A 16,525-nucleotide genomic window follows, 5' to 3' on the forward strand; every position below is an offset into this window, starting at 1 on the left:
TTACATATTAAATTGTTTCGATACTTTCGTTATGAATTATAAACTTGAATATAAAATTCAATTAAAAGGTACCGTCAGTCAACGTTGCGACGTAGTTCGAAGAATCAGCTTTCACAAGCGAAAAGTGCGCAATAGAATAGTTTATTTTTTAAGGCAAGCATATATTTGCGAAAATTTGATTATTTATCGTTGTCGAAAATGTTTATCACGAAGTAGTCATATCGAGCGGTAACGCGCGATATTAATGAGGGTGGTGGGGATCGCCATCCCTTGCTGCCATTTTCCTCAGGAAAGAAAGATTTGCATTCATGCCGTAGTCACTGATTCGTATATATTTACGTGCATGTCACGTAATTATAGATGCTGTGCGATTCGATGGATTCTATTTGTGATTGTAAGCATAATTCGCGAGAGTTGTTTACGTATACATCAATTTATTTTGTGTAGTTTGTAATATTTTAATTTTATTTTTTACACAAATGTTCCAGTAATCATCATGTTTATTAGGAATTAATCGTTTTCAAGTATTTGTATAACTTGTAATCTTTATGATTCTTTCCGTTTATCAGTTTTATTATAATATCAGTTGTGCTCGTTCTGAAATTGTTTCGCAAAATGGTACATTTGTTTCTCTTGCAGATATTTCAATGGTATCGAATTTGAAAATATCGATATGAGTGCTACTTTAAGCTCAAGAGCCGAACAGTATTTTTATAGTATAAATCCTTTGGCCCAAAGAATCGGTGAAGATATAACTGCAACGAAAGAAGCCTACGAGGGTTTATGGAACACGTTAAGTACAGCAGAGCAGAGTCAAGCGATTAACGAAACTATAATTCAACCAGAAGTTGCCTTAAAATACGCTCTAAAGAAAACTGAACCGAACAAAGAACTGCCAGAATGGTATCCAAAGTTAAGGATTCAGACCGGGATGAAATATGTTGTCGACGAGACTGGTTCTGTAAGTATATAGGAAAATTTAAACAGCAAAGAATCAGGAATTACGTTGTCTCTTGTCTCACGAAGCTTATAGATGCTTAACAAATCGTACAGTGTAAACTAACGGCTCTTAAATATATACATAAAAGAAATTTAATAATATAATCTAATCGAATTAGAAAAACTGATTTACAATAACGATGTTATAGACATTGCGATGGAGAGACGAACATTCAGCTCCATTTTCGTTGATGACTCAATCACAAATGAATCTGAGCATAATAGATTCAAGCGAAGATGCAAAATCTAAATCGATAAGAGCCCAATTCGGGGAATCGTCGCATTTCTCGAGTCCAGCAAAATCACAAAGGAACAACTCGAGTTCTCTTAACGATAATTACACTTTGCCTCTGGCAGTTAATCGATTTCCAACCGATCGTTTCTCCAACAGTATTTTTGGAGACGAACAGTGTAGCGGCTTGTTGGAAGGCAATATCGATAACGATCATTCGGAGAGCATATTCGCTAAATTAATAAATAAGACGTCTTTATTGAAGTTGCAGACTAATCTAGCGGACGATATGGAAAGTTTGGTCAGAGAAAGAGATTCGGATACCGAGAAAAGTCAATCGAATACCTTGGTAGTAATGTCGCGTACGAAATCGAGCGATATTAACGAATCAACAGCATTGCTAGAGACACCTAGCTCTTACAGTAGCTTCCAATCTTCTCAGTTGAATCAGGAGGAAGAAGAGAGAACTATACCAAAGACTGGCTTTGAATTTCTTGATAATTGGTAGATCGGATAATTGAAATCGGATAGATTTTCTCTAAATTCTATTTACATTGAAACTGTTACTATATTTACGTAACGATAATTCTAATATTTCGTTCGAACGTACTTGTACAATTTTAGTTCCTAAACTAATAATAATTATTGATCCTATCGAAGTAGAGCAACGTCGGTACAGATAATTAGTATTTCTACGATGCCATTTACGATCCCGACGCGATTACCAGAGAGAATCGTAACGTGTAAAGCGTATACATATCGAATATAACGAGGCGACTTGTTTTGTCAAACAGAAAAGCAGAAGTTTTGTAGATGGGGTTATTAGGTACCGTTGATAAGAGATACGTGCGTACAAGCGAAAATATTAATCGGAGTATTCGTTTTTACAAATATTTAATATTTTGATAATTCTTTTATAGTTATATTTTCATTTGAAAAAAGCTCTCGCGTTTATAACCTGCCCTTCTCCTCGCATAATCATCGACCGTTACGCAGAGTATTAGAAGACTGAAGAGGCTATTTTATTTGTTTCGCGACTTTAAATCTTATATAAATTATTATTAACGTATTTTTAATAATATGAAGAATTTATTCATATGGCTTACATAAAATAATGACGATAATATTTTTGGTGCGTTGTATAACTTTAATGTATAGTTTAGAATAGTTGGTATCGTCCGCTCGTTTTTCGAAACATTGTATGTATCGGTGTGCGATGGATCGTGCTTGCGCGAATAAGAAATGTATGCCCGGTGAGTTTTATTCGAACGCGTAGTATACGTATATGTTCTATAGAGTATCGAAGCATTTCAAAGGATATTTAAACAGATTAATCGGTGTATTATGGTCGATCCGTTGAACGAGCGGGGCCGATGCCGGCTACATTTCTTCCTCGATGATTTTTCAGGTTTTACGTTGTCCAAAAGCCAGAGAGCCGAGCTGTACAATTAAAGAGCATATACATAGGTATATTGAACGAAATTGTTGTTCTCGATTAATTTATCAGCGAACCTATATATACCTTCCGTTACGGGGGATTCCATGAAAGCGATGTTCTCATCTCCACCCCCGATCCGTCCAACTTTCGAACGATTATAACAACCGAAGATAGTTTTATTCCCTCGAGCGATACAATAAAATTCATCGAGATCGGGCGTCTTTGTTAATTTGGCTTCTGATTCTTTTTCGAAGGGTGACATCGGTATCAGACGCCTTTTCGAGGATGTTCGGACTGAAACGGCAACGATTCTCCTCACGATGCTTAGAAGATAGATTTTCGACAGGTTCGAGAAACGGATCGGTCGCCTTTTCATTCGGTCGATTTTTTCGAACTTTCGTCGAGCGAGCACGCGATACGTATATTTAATGCGGGCGCAAATATATGGCAATTGGAAAGTCGACATTTTCATAAAGTGTCTACCTTAGAAAACAGAATATAACTTTCTGAAAGTTATCTCGTTTTCTCCGCGCCATTTTCTCCGCGTCGAGTCGAACTAGTTAAGTACTAACTTAAAGGGAAAAAGCATATTTACCACGTTTATCGGTATTATTAGCCGATGCACCCTTAGATGCGTTTTTCGATCCATAAGATAGTTTTCGAGACAACGCGGTGAAGCTTTTCGAGTAGACGGTCGTATCGCGCAACGTCCCTTCGGAATTATCCGATTCGCTTTTACTCGCCGTTCCTGCGACGTTCGTTTGCTTTTCTACCGAACAACCTGAAAAACAGTTCATTAATTTCGACTTGTTCGACGTAGTCGCTGTTCGTATTTCAGGGTATTCGAGGAAACGGCTACACACTCTGAAGGCTTCGATCACGAGAACGGATAGGAAATAACACAGAAAACGTACAGTTTCCTTCGAGTTACTCTGTGTTTTTTGTAAAAAAGACCAAGGAGAAAAGGGAAAAAGAAAAGATCGATAACCTCTTTCGTTTTTTACGCGAGCGTTCAGAGGACTACACCTTCGAAAACCAGAACAGTTTTGTCCATCGAAGCAGTTGGTATTTTCGAGGTTCCTCGAGGTCGTCGAATCACCGTCGAATCGTTCGCTATCCATCGAGTAATCCTCCTGCAGGTTTTCGCAACATTTGTACTGTTCCAATGCTTGACGTTCCAGTTCCTGCAACGAAATTATCCTCGAGCTATCCGTTCGATTCGAATTTCGCCTTCAGCGATCGCGAACGCGTAACGTTATACTTGTAGAGTGCGCATCGAAGAAAGACGACGAATCGTTCGAAGGTAAGTTTAAAACATCGTACTTGATATTTCAGCGCTAGAGATTCTTCCGAGGATCTGTATTGTTCCATCGCTTGTTTCTCTAATTCGTCGTACCTGGTTTCACCAGTTATCGGACGTTAATCGGTTAAGGATCGAAGAAAATTATTATGCGCAGACAAATACATACATTACACGGTACACAGCCGATCGACTCGGTACCGTGGCAATCTAACGAGAGCGTATTCCGAGCATACCTCTTCTCGAATACGTTCTCGAACATGGCTTGATTCACCGACGCGTTCGTCAACACGTCTCTGTAAAGTCTTCTTCTGTTTCGAATTTCGCTTTGATCCTTCTTCTCGTTAGACGATCTTTCCGTCTTCGGACGTTCCTTATTCTCCGTCTCGTCCTTCTCTCTCCTGCTACCGGATGCTTTTCTATCGGCTTTCCCATCGACGTTCCTTCGTTCACAATTACTTTCGTCGATCATTTCGTTTCGCTTACCGCGAACAATTTTGAACTAACCATCGAAATACTTCCGACTCGGTTTTCGAAGCACGATTCCTCGTCTCGAGGATGTAAGTCGGCTTTTGGTGCGGTTCTTTCGATTGGCCACGATGAGCTTTCATAGCGTTCTTCGTTAAGAGTATCAGATTTTTGAAATCGACTCCATGGTTCTTTCTCTTCTGTCCCGTATCCCGATACAATTCCACAGGGTGTTGGTATACCGGTATCGATACAGGCTTCGGTTGCAGGAACTTCTCTCGAATCTGTGGAATAATATATTTTCGAACGAACGGTTACACCGTGTACGCGTTACGTTACGTTGTCTCGCAGCTGTACGGGATAACGAGCGACGCTGGTGGCTCGCAACGGTTGTATCGAGCTACACGACAGAGACGAGCCAGTAGAGCTCTGTATCTGTACAGGGGCTGGTATTCTTTGATACCATTGATGGGGATGTCCGATAAACATAGTCGTGTCCGTAGCTGCTACTAAAGGTACTCCCGTATTCTGAAATACATATTTCATTTTTCCAAGTACCAACGAAGCGAATGAAATCGAAGCGAAAGAATATATTAGGGTATAATAGCGAACCTGGTGAAACGCGGTTCCGACGTTCTCGCGAGTTCTGTTGTACGGGAATAACTCGTTCTGATAAGTCGTTTCGTCGAGGGACGGAAAATACTGCACTCGGTTAGCATTCTGTTCCCTGTTGTCGTCGAATCGCATCGTAGCCACTTTCGGAAAGAATTCGGCCACTTCGGGACTGAGAACAGCCGGTAGGTGTTTTCTGATCGTCCCGTAATCGGAAAATTGACTCTCCGGATGCGCGGTTTGGTACTCCGTTCTCAGTACCAAAGGTCTGTACCGAAACGCGTAACAGAATTGTTGCGGACGTTCTTTGCCGCGAGAATTTTGTTCGCGGGCTTGTTGTAGCCGAGAACAGTGCTGTTGCCCGTTGCCGGGAAATTTCCATAGGTTTCGAATCGCTTCGCTGGTTACGCGAACGTGTAGCTGCATCTCCATACAATTTTCAATGGTGTAACGTCGATGCGGGTAATGCTCCTTGCCAACGTTCGATTCTTGAAAAATCGAACAGTCGTTTAATTTTCTCTTATCTAACGTACGGAACTAACGTGTACGCTTCCGATCGAACGTCCGAACATTGATATTACATCGAATATAAAATGATTCGATAGCGAATTTCCTGTATCGTGGACTTTCGACGAACAACGAGAATCTCAACGAGAATGTATACATACATACGCTGACCGAGAAAACTACCGACAACGATTATTACCGATCGAAGTTGTTCGCTGGCTCGATTCGTCGTCCGAAACGTGGGTCGATCTAAACTTGTTCCGCGTTGCTCGCAACCGGTCGTCCCATTGTGGCGCGACGATGTTCGGTACGTGGTCAGCTTCCGGTACTGTAGCCGTTGAACTTCGCGGTTTCGATCATCCACGCGTAAATGTTGGTACAAACATGACAAATGAATTTTCGTTCTTTCCCTTTAGTTTCTTTTACTCTCGAACAAAATTATCGGGGACAACGCGTTTCGAATTCGAACAAAATAAATACCAACTAACAAATGGAAATAAGAAAACTAACGATTCACGATTCGATCGCGATCCGTTCGAAGTTAACCAGCCGAAGTATTTTTGGACGTCGGGAAGCATCCACGACTCGGTAACTTCCGTCCAGCAGAAATTCGGTAAAGGAGCAGAGGTTGCGTCGTCATCCGTAGAGGATTTGTAGAGGTTTTCGCGTTCCTCGTCGTACTCGTAATTGCCGTAGCTGGCCAAACGAGACTCCGGGATAACGTCGCGAACGCGTTTCGCTCGGCGGTTGACATTTTCTTTGTACTTTGCGGCCACCTTACGATACTACCGTTACGAAACAGATCAGCTAACTAAACTTCTATCAAGATACTTATCGTCTGGCAATTATCCTTTTAAAATTACCTCGATCCACAAAGATCGATTGAATTTTTGAAAAGGATCCTCTTTGTCGAAGCTCCACGCTTTGTCCGCTATTAAACTAATGTTCGCATAGGCGCTGTTGAAAAGCTCTTCGTCGTACGACGGGAACGAAGATATCATTATCCGAACATTATAACCGGTCGAATGTATTTCGGTAACCTAAACGTTCGAATTAACGATTCGAATTAGGTAACTACGATTTAGTCGATCCTACAGTCCTATCTATTCGCGCGAATAAATATATTTATTCTCGTCTATTCGTCCTGTCAAACTACTAGCGTATTAAAGGACAATCGATAGCAGAATCGATATGTATGCGAGTCGGGGAGTCGATCGCAAAATTCTCTCGTACGGTAGCGTAGTTCGTTAGATCAGAAATGTCGCTGCTAAAATATACATAAATATAAATAAGTGTAGGTAGAATTAGAAACAACCGATAGAAATATTAGAAATAGGAGAGAAACACCAAGATGAATATTTTTTACAAATCTGTCCTTTATTACAAATACGTTCGATGATAAAGTAGATACACTCGTATCATTCATACACTTTGTACAGATCAGGCGTACGCTATTTACAACGAAGAAATTCGCACGTAATTTACACAATTTTCACGATCGTTCGCGCGATAATTATACGAATCTTGTTCGAGATATCGAAAAAAAAATAATCAGTCTGACAGTTACACTCTGTCCAACGTTTTCGATCGAGCCGTACACAAGGATGATTGTAGGAAAACGTCGCACAGGTAAAGTCGTAGTCGCGGTGACACGGCTATAACGAGGAACGCCAACAGAAAGAGTGCTTTCCCTTCAACTTTTTCTTATTCTCCTTCTCGTTCTTCTTCGTTTTAACGATTGGTTACGAGTCTACCTATTGTACGACTGTATCGAGATTATCTGGCACAGATCGTCAAGGTAGGTACATTATATACAGAATTATTAAACGTTTGCGATACAATCGTACAATAATACGGTTTCGAAGATGACGTACAGTGGCGAGCATGGTAGGCTTCCCCGGGGTAAAGGGAAAACGCCGATGAATCTAGGGAAGAGTTTAGGGAGAGCATAAGGAAAAACTAACCTAGTCGCTTAACTAACGATAAGGGAAGCCTACGTTGCACTCGAGCGTACATCGAACACGTTCAAGTTCGACGAAAAAAAAAAAAAAAAAACCTTTCCTTAAGATTTATATGAAACTCGTAGCTATTCGTATCTATTCCCGAGAACAGAGATTCGTTTTATTTACAAATTCACAGTTATCCCGACATAACGAATTAACCCGAGACGATCCATCGAGGTACCGTAGTGACCGGACGCGCGAAGTCTCTCTCTCCCTCTCTCTCGAATAAACTCGACGAAACGCGTCGAGAAAAATCAGCCTGTCATCGATCGTCTCGAGTATTCTTCTACGATTATGGCAAGAGAAGCTACAGTTTTCGTTTCGCGACGATTCGCTTATCGATTTACGCGCTTTCTTACGCGTAGTTCGACGGTTTACTCGATCGGCAATTAAAGCGTATTCGACTCGTGGTCCGTTCGTTCCGTTTACGTTGAAAAGGCACCGCGTCCTTCCGAATGTTCGTTGCCGCGCGTGTCTTTAAACGTTCCTTGCGGAGTTTCGAACGAAACGCGATGCAATGCCCCCACTATCGATCGAACATACCGCGGTCTCGGTATTTCGCTCGAGTCCGAATCGTAGAATCAATGAGCGATATGGCCCGAGCGAAGGTTCGTTCGAGTTCCATCGCGAAACGTTTCCAAGGTTTTTCGGTTTCGCTCGGCGATTCTCGGATAGCGGACGAGAACGCTAACACAGCTGGTGGTTAAATAGTCGTTTAAAATCGTGGTAAAGATTCAAACGTATTCCTCGGACGGCTTGGGTATACTAGCAGGTAGTCGAAGCGTACTCGGAACGCGATTGGCACTGTCCGGCAGTTCCGCTATGTCGATGAATACTCCGACCAGACTGTCAAAATTTAGTCCCCAGTTCAACAGGTAATCCCAGCTCAATGCCGTGGTGGTGGTCGAAGGTGATCCGCTGTTAGCGGGCCTGTACAGTCCTCCCATGTGCGTAGACAGGTCGTCGTCGGAAGCTACCAAAGTACTGAGAGATCCTCGAAAAGAACTGTCGAACCCGTCGTAATTGACGTTGGGCGGTAACGGTGGTTTATTGGTCTGCGAGGATTCGTTCGCCCGTTGATTCACCTCCTCGTCGTCCTGTTTGGCAAACGGATTGTCCGATCGTTTGTCGCCGACCAACGAGGCGTTGTCGTATTCGGAGCAGGTGAAACTGTCGTTGCCGCTCTCGTCGGTCGTCGACGAGTTCCTTCTCTCGAGCCTCTCGACCGGTGGCGTGTGTCTCCTGTGAAGATGCAGCCCACCGTGGGTGGGCGGTCCCCTAGCCTCGCTGGACGAGCTAACCGCGTCCAGGGTCGATACCAGACTAGACGTTCTCGGTCTCGAATTCAGTCTCTCGATCTCTTCCGCGGTCAGACCCATCGGTCCCGAGGAGACGTTGTTCACCGAGTTCTCGTTGTTCGATTGCGGCGCCTTTCGGCTAGCCGTCGAGCCGGACAATTGGCTCATGATCGGCGAATTCAGACTTCTCTCGCTGTTCGAGTTCAACGCGTCCTTGCCGACCCCTCCGGAGGACGAGGTGGTCGCGAGCAGCGCGCTCTGCAACGGTTTACCGCTGATGTCGTGCAGGGTCAGTATCCTCGGTTGCTGAGCGGACAGTTCGCTGCTGGGCGATAATCTGGCCAACGGGGTACTCTGCAACAGTTTCTGAGTCGGTCCAGGAGGCTGAGCGACGTTGGGCGGAGGCAGAGCTCGCGGAGGAAACGGGCCGGCGTGCCGGTGCTGTTGTCCCGCGTGTTTGTGGTGGTTCGCGTAGTTGTTGATGGGCGGCGGTGTGGCTTTGTATTTCCGCATGCCGTCTCGATAGCCCTTGTAGTGGTAGACGATGTCGATGTCGCTCGGTGCTATGGAACTGGCGTTCTCCAGGTCGTAATGTTCGGGCATGTCGGGTTCCGGGTTGTGCTCGTGCGAGTGTAACGAAGTCTGCGCCGGCGGAGGCAGCGGCGGATGTTCGTCTCGAATGGGCGGCGACTTGGTCACCTCTCTTTCGATGATGTCCGGCCTTTGCGGTCGATGTTCGCTGCTCGCGTTCATCTCGCGTTCCTTGTATTTCTTCGAGATCAATTCCGGACCCATGTGTCCCACTCCGCGCAGATCCGACGCGTCGGAAATGTAGGTGTTCTCGTGACGGGACATCAGGTTGTCGTTGCCGGTGCCGACCAGCGGATTACCGCTCATTATGGCGTTCGTGTTCTTGTTCACCACCGACGGGGCAGACTTCTCCTTGTTCTGTCGTCGCAGTCGAAACACTATGAAGCTGACCAGGATAGCGATCAATAGGATAACGAAAAACACGATCACCAGGGTGATCCCTATGCTCAGAGGATCGGCCGTAGCCGCTGCGCTGATCCCGACCAGTCCTCTGCATCCGGTGTTCACTTTACCGTGATACAATACTTCCTTGAAGATCGAACCGGATCCGTTGAACGGCTGAATCTCGTTGTTGACGGTGAAATTGGTTAAACAGCCCTCGAAAGCGCGGGCCCCGCCGCTACGGGCATAGTACAGCTCCTGGTTAACCCCACCGATCGACAACACGGACAAGTACGGATCCAGAAAATCGTGGACACCGGCCGAATCCAGTTCCTCGCCCATCTGAATACCGTCCACGAACAATCTCAAGCCTCGAAGGTACGAATGGAGCGTCAGATTGTGCCAGTGGCCGTCCGCTAAGCCTACCTCCGCGTTGCCGGACATGTTCACAGGTGATCCCAGCAACGACGCGTAAAACAGCCGACCGTTGCGAAGCTGCAACATCGTACGTTCTTTTTACACCCGTTTCTCTCTCTCTCTCTCCCTCTCTCTCTACGTACACGCGTAACAAGTATAAATACCTCGACAGACGTGAAATGCTTGTTCGTCGCCGCGTACACGAGAATACCGTCCGACTTTACCGTCCTAAACATCAGACCGATCGTTTTCGTCGGCGATGGGCTGCTTACGAAGCCGGTGTCCTCGTCGACGGCCCGTCTCGTTCGATTCTTGTGCCAGACGGTCGAGCCACCGTACAGGAATTCCAACAGTTGCATCCGTCTGTGCTTCTCTGAAACCTAAACGAAACTTTCCGTTGAAATCTTTCGTTTCCGCCGACAGATCTTAGCGACGTTTCAGCGTACCTTGAATTCGACGTAACCTCCGTCGGTGAGAGTAACGGGCTCGAGCGCGGCCTCGCAATTGGGCGCGGTTACCGGTCCGCATCGGCAAGTAACTTGATGCCACTTGTCGTAGCAGTCGGTCGCGGCTTCGCAAACGGAGACCGACTCCTTTCCGTTACCGTCCTTCGCGCACGGATTCTTCTTCGATCGGACGCACGTCGACTTGACGCCGCGAGACGCGATCGGATTCGATAAATTCAACGCCCTACCGTTTATGGAGACCGAGTGCACGCATCCCACGAAGTCGTCCGAGTGCACTTGTCCCGGTCTTTCCAATACCGGGTCCGCGTTTTCCAGACCTCCCACCAGCAGTGGGTTGTTATTGAAATTCAGAGTTCTGCGAAACCGAATCGTTTATTATCGTCGGAGTCTCTGAACGCCGGTAATCGTTCGTTGATCTAACTACTAACTAACCCGGTTGGTCCTACGTCGTCCGCGTAACAAGTGCCGTCGCCTGGTCTGCAATCGTCGCAGATATCGCCGTGTTCCCTGCACACGGACACGCTCAACGACACCACTCTTCCGTTCCTGGTCGCCGTCACTTTCCTCCATTCTCCGTCGGATACCGATCGTTCGGTTTTTATGCTGATCGAGGTGATGGCGCTTCGCGCGCCACCGTAAGAGAACACCACCCTTCCGTTTACCAATTCCAACACCACGAAATCCGAACGTCCTCCGGTTTGCGGAGCGTAATTGTACAGCAAGAGAGCGTCGGGCTTCGTGGTCGCGAATACGATCGTTATATCGTTCGTGTTCGAATCGAGTGCCGGGAAAGCCATGTAGGATAATTCTTCGAATCCGAAGGTAGATCGTTCGCAGTGTCTCCCGTAACGACCCTCCGGACAACTGCATCTGTATCTGAAAGATCGACACGAGAATTGTAGACGAGTGTTCCCGCGTCGAATAACCTACGAAACTTACCCTGGTTTCTCGCCGACGCACAAACCTCCGTAGAGGCAGGGGTTCGGCCTACAAGAATCCGTAACGGCTTCGCAATGATTTCCCCTATAGCCAGCGCGACACAAGCAGAAGAAACTGAAGCTGTCGGGACTCTTTCTGCAAGATCCACCGTTTCGACAAGGATTGCTCGCGCAAGCGTCGCCTCTCTCCAGCTCGCACAGTTTTCCCTCACGGTCGATCGGGCAGGTACACTGGAAATCGTAACCTAATCGTCGGCACTGCCCTCCCTAGAAAAATCGTCGATCGGGTTCGTGAGGAATCGGAATATTTCTCGGTCGCGAGAGAGGGCGCTTACCAGCAAGCAAGGATTCGGCGAGCAAGGATCCTGTCTCCTCTCGCATCTGTCCCCGGTGAAACCGTCGCGACACTTGCAGCTCATTTCGTGCATCATCCTCGGCGACGTCAGAATCAGTGCCTGACTGTCCGTGATCCTGGCATCGTCGTATATCACAAGTTTGTCGCTACAGCTGCCCCCGTTCTCGCAAGGTATGTGCTTGCACGGCGAATAGCCGACGGTGAAGCTCTTACCTTCCAGGAGCGATCGAATTTTCTCTCGGTTACGATTCAGTAGCTCGGTAACATCGTATTTACTACGGTATCCTGTTCGATGGAAACGGACGATTATATCGAGCTTTCGAAAACGCTACAAGCTTATAGAGGGATAAGAGCGCGGATTACCTTCGGGCGATTCTACCGCCAAATGAATGTTCAAGTCGGACGCGTTCTCTCCGAGGCTGAAGATCTTCAGGTTGTCGCCCATCTCGATCTCTTCCTGTAACACGTCCAGCAACGCGCGATAGTACTGACCGAGGAAATCTCTCGCGTTCAGCTTCGAGACTTGCAACGTCACGCTGTTCTCGATGGTAGCGTTCACGAACACGAGAAACTCCACGGTCACTTTCGATACCACGTCCGGATGACGACCATCGTTGCCGGAGACGCTCAGAGAGTAACCGACACCTACGGCAGCGAAATTTCACGAAAATATTAGTTTCGAAGCGTTGCCAACGATTCTTCGCCGTAACATTCTCGATCGCGCCCCTTTCAACGAACCTGGCGTGATTTTCTTCGTGTGAAGATCGCACGCGGTAGGAATACCGAGAATCCTAGGATTCGAGCCTTGAAGTATCTTGCAGGTATAGGTGCCGGTGATGTCCGGATCGTTCGGATGTACGTCGGCGATCTTTCCCAACGGGATCTGTTCGTTGAACGAATGAACGATCACGTGAACGGATCTAGGCGACGACGGGCTATCGTTCTGGTCCGTCACGATCACGGTTATCGCGTGCTCGTTCCTCATTCGCGGTATTCCGGAATCCTCCACTTCGACCTGCAACAGAGATCTTACCTGAAGCATCGTTTCCGCGTCGCCGTCGTTTCTCTCGGCATCAACCAAAACGTATACGAACCACGAGATCCAATTGAGGCATAACTTCCCTGTCCAAACTTCTGGTAGTCTTCAGCACACCGGTATGCTTGTCCAGAGTGACCATGTCGCTCTGTCGTCCGCCGACCAGTTTGTAGGTGAACGGTGCCCCGTTCGGTGGCAAGTCCGGATCGGTGGCGCTGAGGGTCATCACGATGGTGCCAGCTGGCTCGTTCTCGTTCACGTAACCGATCACTTCCGGTGGATCGAAGATCGGTCCGTTGTCGTTGGTGTCGGACAGTTCGATATGGACCAAAGCGGTACCGGTCTGAGGCGGTGATCCGGTGTCTATAGCGCCTATAGTTAGATCGTAGACCGGAATAGACTCGCGATCCAATTGCTTGGCAGTCTCAATGTCCCCGGTTTGCGGGTCCACTTTGAAAGCTTGGCCTACGTTGCCACCGATGATCGAATAGGAGAATTGGTTGTTCTGCGGCTTGATGTCCTTGTCGACTGCCCTGACGGTAAGGACGCGCGTTCCGTGCGCAGCGCCCTCCGACACCGTGGCATCGTAATTGCTCTGCAGAAATTCTGGCGGATCGTTTCCATCCTGGATCGAGACGATCACCTGAGCCTCGTCCGTGTCGTTGCCGCGTATTCCTCCGCTGTTCTTCGTCATCACCGTCAGCACCACTCTGTTCTGTGTCTCGCGATCCAGTCGACGGGACACTCGGATGATACCCGTCTCGGAACCGATGGAAAATCCTCGATCGTTCGACGAGCCGACGAACAGGTAGTAGACTCGACCGTCCTCGCCGGCGTCCTGATCGGTCGCTTGAACGAGCCCCACCGAGGTGCCTACCTCCGCGCTCTCGGACACGTCCATGTGGAACACGGGCTGAACGAACTTTGGATAGTACTCGTTCACGCCCGTGATGTGCACCAGGACCGTCGTGAAGCCGACCATTTGCGGATTCGAGTCCGGATTCGCGGCAACGATGTCCAACGTGTACTCGTTCGCCTCCTCGTAGTCGAAGCTGATCAGGGACGTGATCTCGCCGGTGTCCTCGCGGATGCGGAAGTGGTCCTTGCCTGTACCGCCGATAATCTTGTACTGTACCACGGCGTACTTGGGCGAATCGATGTCTCGGGCAACGACCTGTAACCGATAATAATAAACTCCTATTGATCCGATTGATACGCGAGCGCGAACGCACGGAGGAGGAAGAGGATACGAAAATAGAAAACATGGAACCTTGTAAACCAAAGTCTAACCTTGTAAACGAAACTGTCGGCCGGCGAGTTCTCCAACAGGTAGGCTTCGTAGACGCTCTGATTGAACGTCGGTGGATTGTCGTTGATATCGGACACGTTCACGGTCAAGGTCGCGACTGCTTGTTTCGGTTCGAAACCCAGATCCGTCGCGGTGATGTTCAACCGATATTCCTGTACCAGGTCGTAATCGAGAGGTTCCAGTATGGTTACAGCGCCGGTGATGGCGTGGACGAAGAATTCGTTTCTTTCGTTCCCGGCCGATATCTTGTATCTGATCATTCCGTTGGGACCGTGTTGATCGTCGTCGGTAGCGCTCACCGTCAAAATGGTAGTGTTTACGGGCTCGTTCTCGGGTACTCGAACCTGATAGCTGTCCGCGGCAAAAGTCGGAGCGTGTTTATTCTCTCCCGATATGACCAAGGTCAACGGAACCTCGTCCATCTGAGGCGGCACGCCTTTGTCTATCGCTCGCGCTCTCAAGAGGAAGGTGGTGCCCACTGGAACGCTGGCCAAACTTTTTCGAACGTACACCCAGCCGGTGTTCTCGTTAATCGAGAAGTATTCCAACGGAGAGGGACCGGTTCCGTTCACGCCCGCGAAGAAATAACCGATCTCCGCGTTCACCCCGTAATCGGCATCGTCCCTGGCCACCAGTCGAATCACGCGTTGACCGTCGCACGTCTGGCGAATTTGTCCATAGTTCTCGGGCACAGGGTACAGATACGATCTTTGCTCGAACCTCGGAGCATTGTTGTTAGCGTCTACCACGTTCACGTGAACTACCGTTCTCGAGGATAACGGCGGTTTCCCGTTGTCCGTCGCGACCACCGTCAACGAGTACAAATTCTCCGGCGAATTCGGTCGATGAGTATGTTTGTATCTCAAGCTCTTCTTGCTGAACACGTCGCCCGTGGCCGGATCCACCGTGAACAGGTCCGACGGTTGCAACAGGCTGTACGATATCACCGAGTTTGGCCCTTGTTTGTCGCGATCGATCGCGGCCACTTGGCCAACGTGCGCGACAGGCGGTTGTAGCTCCGGGAAATGGAATCGGTAAGAGTCCTGCTCGAATTCCGGTGGATTGTCGTTTTGATCCTGGATGGTTATCGTCAGCACGGTCGCTGCTTGCCAGGCACCGTCCGCAACCACCAGCTGCGCAATAATCTTCGATTAGAAAATTAGAAAACGATCGAAAAAGGTTACGTCCGATTTATTCCGAGGAGCTGTTTTCTAGCTAACGAAACTATGATAATCCGCTTTCGAGCATTTCACCAACTTTTCGATACCAACCTTTAGCAAGTATTCGTCTTGCTCCTCTCTGTCCAAGTGTCCGTCCACGGTGACGTTGCCGCTAAGAGAGTCCATAGCGAACTTCTTTCCGGGATTATCGGTGAAACTGTAGGTGACGTTAGCGTTTTGACCGATGTCGCGGTCGCTGCTAGTTATCCTGATTACGAAAGTACCGATCTCCGCGTTCTCTGTCACGTTCACGCTAAATAATCGGGTAAATTGCGGCGGATTGTCGTTCTTGTCCAACACGGAGACCAGCACGGTGGCTGTGCCTGTCAAAGACGGTTGCCCTTGGTCTCTCGCTTCCACGATCAGTTCGTAAGAAGCGATCTGAAACGAAAACGATAAGTTGCCTTACACCGATCTATATCCTATATCTATCGTTCGTCGCGTCGCGTCGCATAGGATATAGGTCGCGTCGTTCGAACACTCACCTCTTCGCGATCTAATTTCGCGTTGGTGCTAATTTCCCCGGTGTCGGAGTCGACGACGAAGGTGTCGGTGAAATCGTTGACCAAGTAATAGGACACTTGTCCGTTCTCGCCAGAGTCGCGATCTTTCGCGGAAACTTTGCCGACGAACAAAGGCGGGTATTCGTCCTCGGGTACCGTTGCATTGTAAATCGAGGCTTCCATTATCGGTGCATTATCATTAGCGTCGGTTACGTTCACGAGCAATTGCACCACGCTTCTCAGTGCCGGTGTATCCGAATCACGAACTTCGACCCAAGCTTCGTAGTACGGCGCTGTTTCGTAATCGAAACCAGACGCCACCAACACCTACGCGAAACGAACGTACAACAATTTTCTAACTTTCATCGGGCGCGATCTGCGCGTATCTCGACGCGACGAGTCCTGTTCGAATCGAGCAACGTCTTTCGAGCATCGCAAACAAATCGTTAGC

The 16,525-nt window shown here is 47.8% G+C and overlaps 3 protein-coding genes across 9 annotated transcripts in view; 1 reads left to right on the top strand and 2 right to left on the bottom strand.

The window, feature by feature from the left end:
* Positions 1 to 173: 173 nt before the first annotated feature.
* On the top strand, positions 174 to 2,713 carry LOC100880697 (uncharacterized). Its single transcript, XM_003707879.3, has 3 exons — positions 174 to 394; positions 640 to 961; positions 1,149 to 2,713. The coding sequence occupies exons 2-3, from the start codon at positions 674 to 676 to the stop codon at positions 1,737 to 1,739; spliced, it is 879 nt and encodes a 292-aa protein (XP_003707927.1). The 5' UTR covers positions 174 to 394; positions 640 to 673; the 3' UTR covers positions 1,740 to 2,713.
* LOC105663958 (uncharacterized) lies at positions 2,680 to 6,787 on the bottom strand. Of its 6 annotated transcripts, none has more exons than XM_076535472.1 (11): positions 6,420 to 6,787; positions 6,067 to 6,341; positions 5,756 to 5,898; positions 5,050 to 5,537; positions 4,777 to 4,965; positions 4,477 to 4,721; positions 4,206 to 4,412; positions 3,993 to 4,065; positions 3,658 to 3,853; positions 3,265 to 3,450; positions 2,680 to 3,152 (listed from the first exon to the last, which is right to left on the bottom strand). In XM_076535472.1, the coding sequence occupies exons 1-11, from the start codon at positions 6,555 to 6,557 to the stop codon at positions 2,680 to 2,682; spliced, it is 2,613 nt and encodes an 870-aa protein (XP_076391587.1). In that variant the 5' UTR covers positions 6,558 to 6,787. The 6 variants fall into 6 exon arrangements, with proteins under 6 accessions (XP_076391587.1, XP_076391588.1, XP_076391590.1 ...); XM_076535473.1 differs by having other exon boundaries at positions 2,680 to 2,963; positions 3,696 to 3,853; positions 3,931 to 4,065; XM_076535475.1 differs by having other exon boundaries at positions 3,696 to 3,853; positions 3,931 to 4,065; positions 6,420 to 6,590.
* Positions 6,788 to 6,912: 125 nt separating this feature from the next.
* The window catches only part of ft (cadherin-related tumor suppressor fat), a 51,175-nt gene continuing 41,562 nt past the window's right edge, over positions 6,913 to 16,525 (bottom strand). For both annotated transcript variants that reach the window (XM_076535424.1, XM_076535423.1), the window contains 12 exons: positions 16,057 to 16,401; positions 15,623 to 15,952; positions 14,333 to 15,484; positions 13,101 to 14,216; positions 12,745 to 13,021; positions 12,370 to 12,651; positions 11,987 to 12,291; positions 11,653 to 11,918; positions 11,146 to 11,589; positions 10,693 to 11,068; positions 10,411 to 10,626; positions 6,913 to 10,324 (listed from right to left, as the gene is read on the bottom strand). In XM_076535424.1, the coding sequence (XP_076391539.1) occupies positions 8,294 to 10,324; positions 10,411 to 10,626; positions 10,693 to 11,068; positions 11,146 to 11,589; positions 11,653 to 11,918; positions 11,987 to 12,291; positions 12,370 to 12,651; positions 12,745 to 13,021; positions 13,101 to 14,216; positions 14,333 to 15,484; positions 15,623 to 15,952; positions 16,057 to 16,401 (7,140 nt within the window). In that variant the 3' untranslated portion in view covers positions 6,913 to 8,293. The remainder of the gene's footprint in view (positions 10,325 to 10,410; positions 10,627 to 10,692; positions 11,069 to 11,145; positions 11,590 to 11,652; positions 11,919 to 11,986; positions 12,292 to 12,369; positions 12,652 to 12,744; positions 13,022 to 13,100; positions 14,217 to 14,332; positions 15,485 to 15,622; positions 15,953 to 16,056; positions 16,402 to 16,525) is intronic.

The sequence above is a fragment of the Megachile rotundata genome, chromosome 9, assembly GCF_050947335.1.
Source record: "Megachile rotundata isolate GNS110a chromosome 9, iyMegRotu1, whole genome shotgun sequence".
NCBI classification, from domain to species: domain Eukaryota; kingdom Metazoa; phylum Arthropoda; class Insecta; order Hymenoptera; family Megachilidae; genus Megachile; species Megachile rotundata.

Excerpts from the sequence above, each read along its gene's own strand:
- LOC100880697 (XM_003707879.3), top strand. The coding sequence starts at position 674 with ATGAGTGCTACTTTAAGCTCAAGAGCCGAACAGTATTTTTATAGTATA. Across the intron at positions 962-1,148 it reads TTGTCGACGAGACTGGTTCT|ACATTGCGATGGAGAGACGA; the intron begins GTAAGTATATAG and ends ACGATGTTATAG.
- LOC105663958 (XM_076535475.1), bottom strand. The coding sequence starts at position 6,557 with ATGATATCTTCGTTCCCGTCGTACGACGAAGAGCTTTTCAACAGCGCC. Across the intron at positions 4,413-4,476 it reads GAGTCGGAAGTATTTCGATG|GAACGTCGATGGGAAAGCCG; the intron begins GTTAGTTCAAAA and ends TTGTGAACGAAG. Across the intron at positions 3,854-3,930 it reads CTTCGATGCGCACTCTACAA|GAACTGGAACGTCAAGCATT; the intron begins GTATAACGTTAC and ends ATTTCGTTGCAG.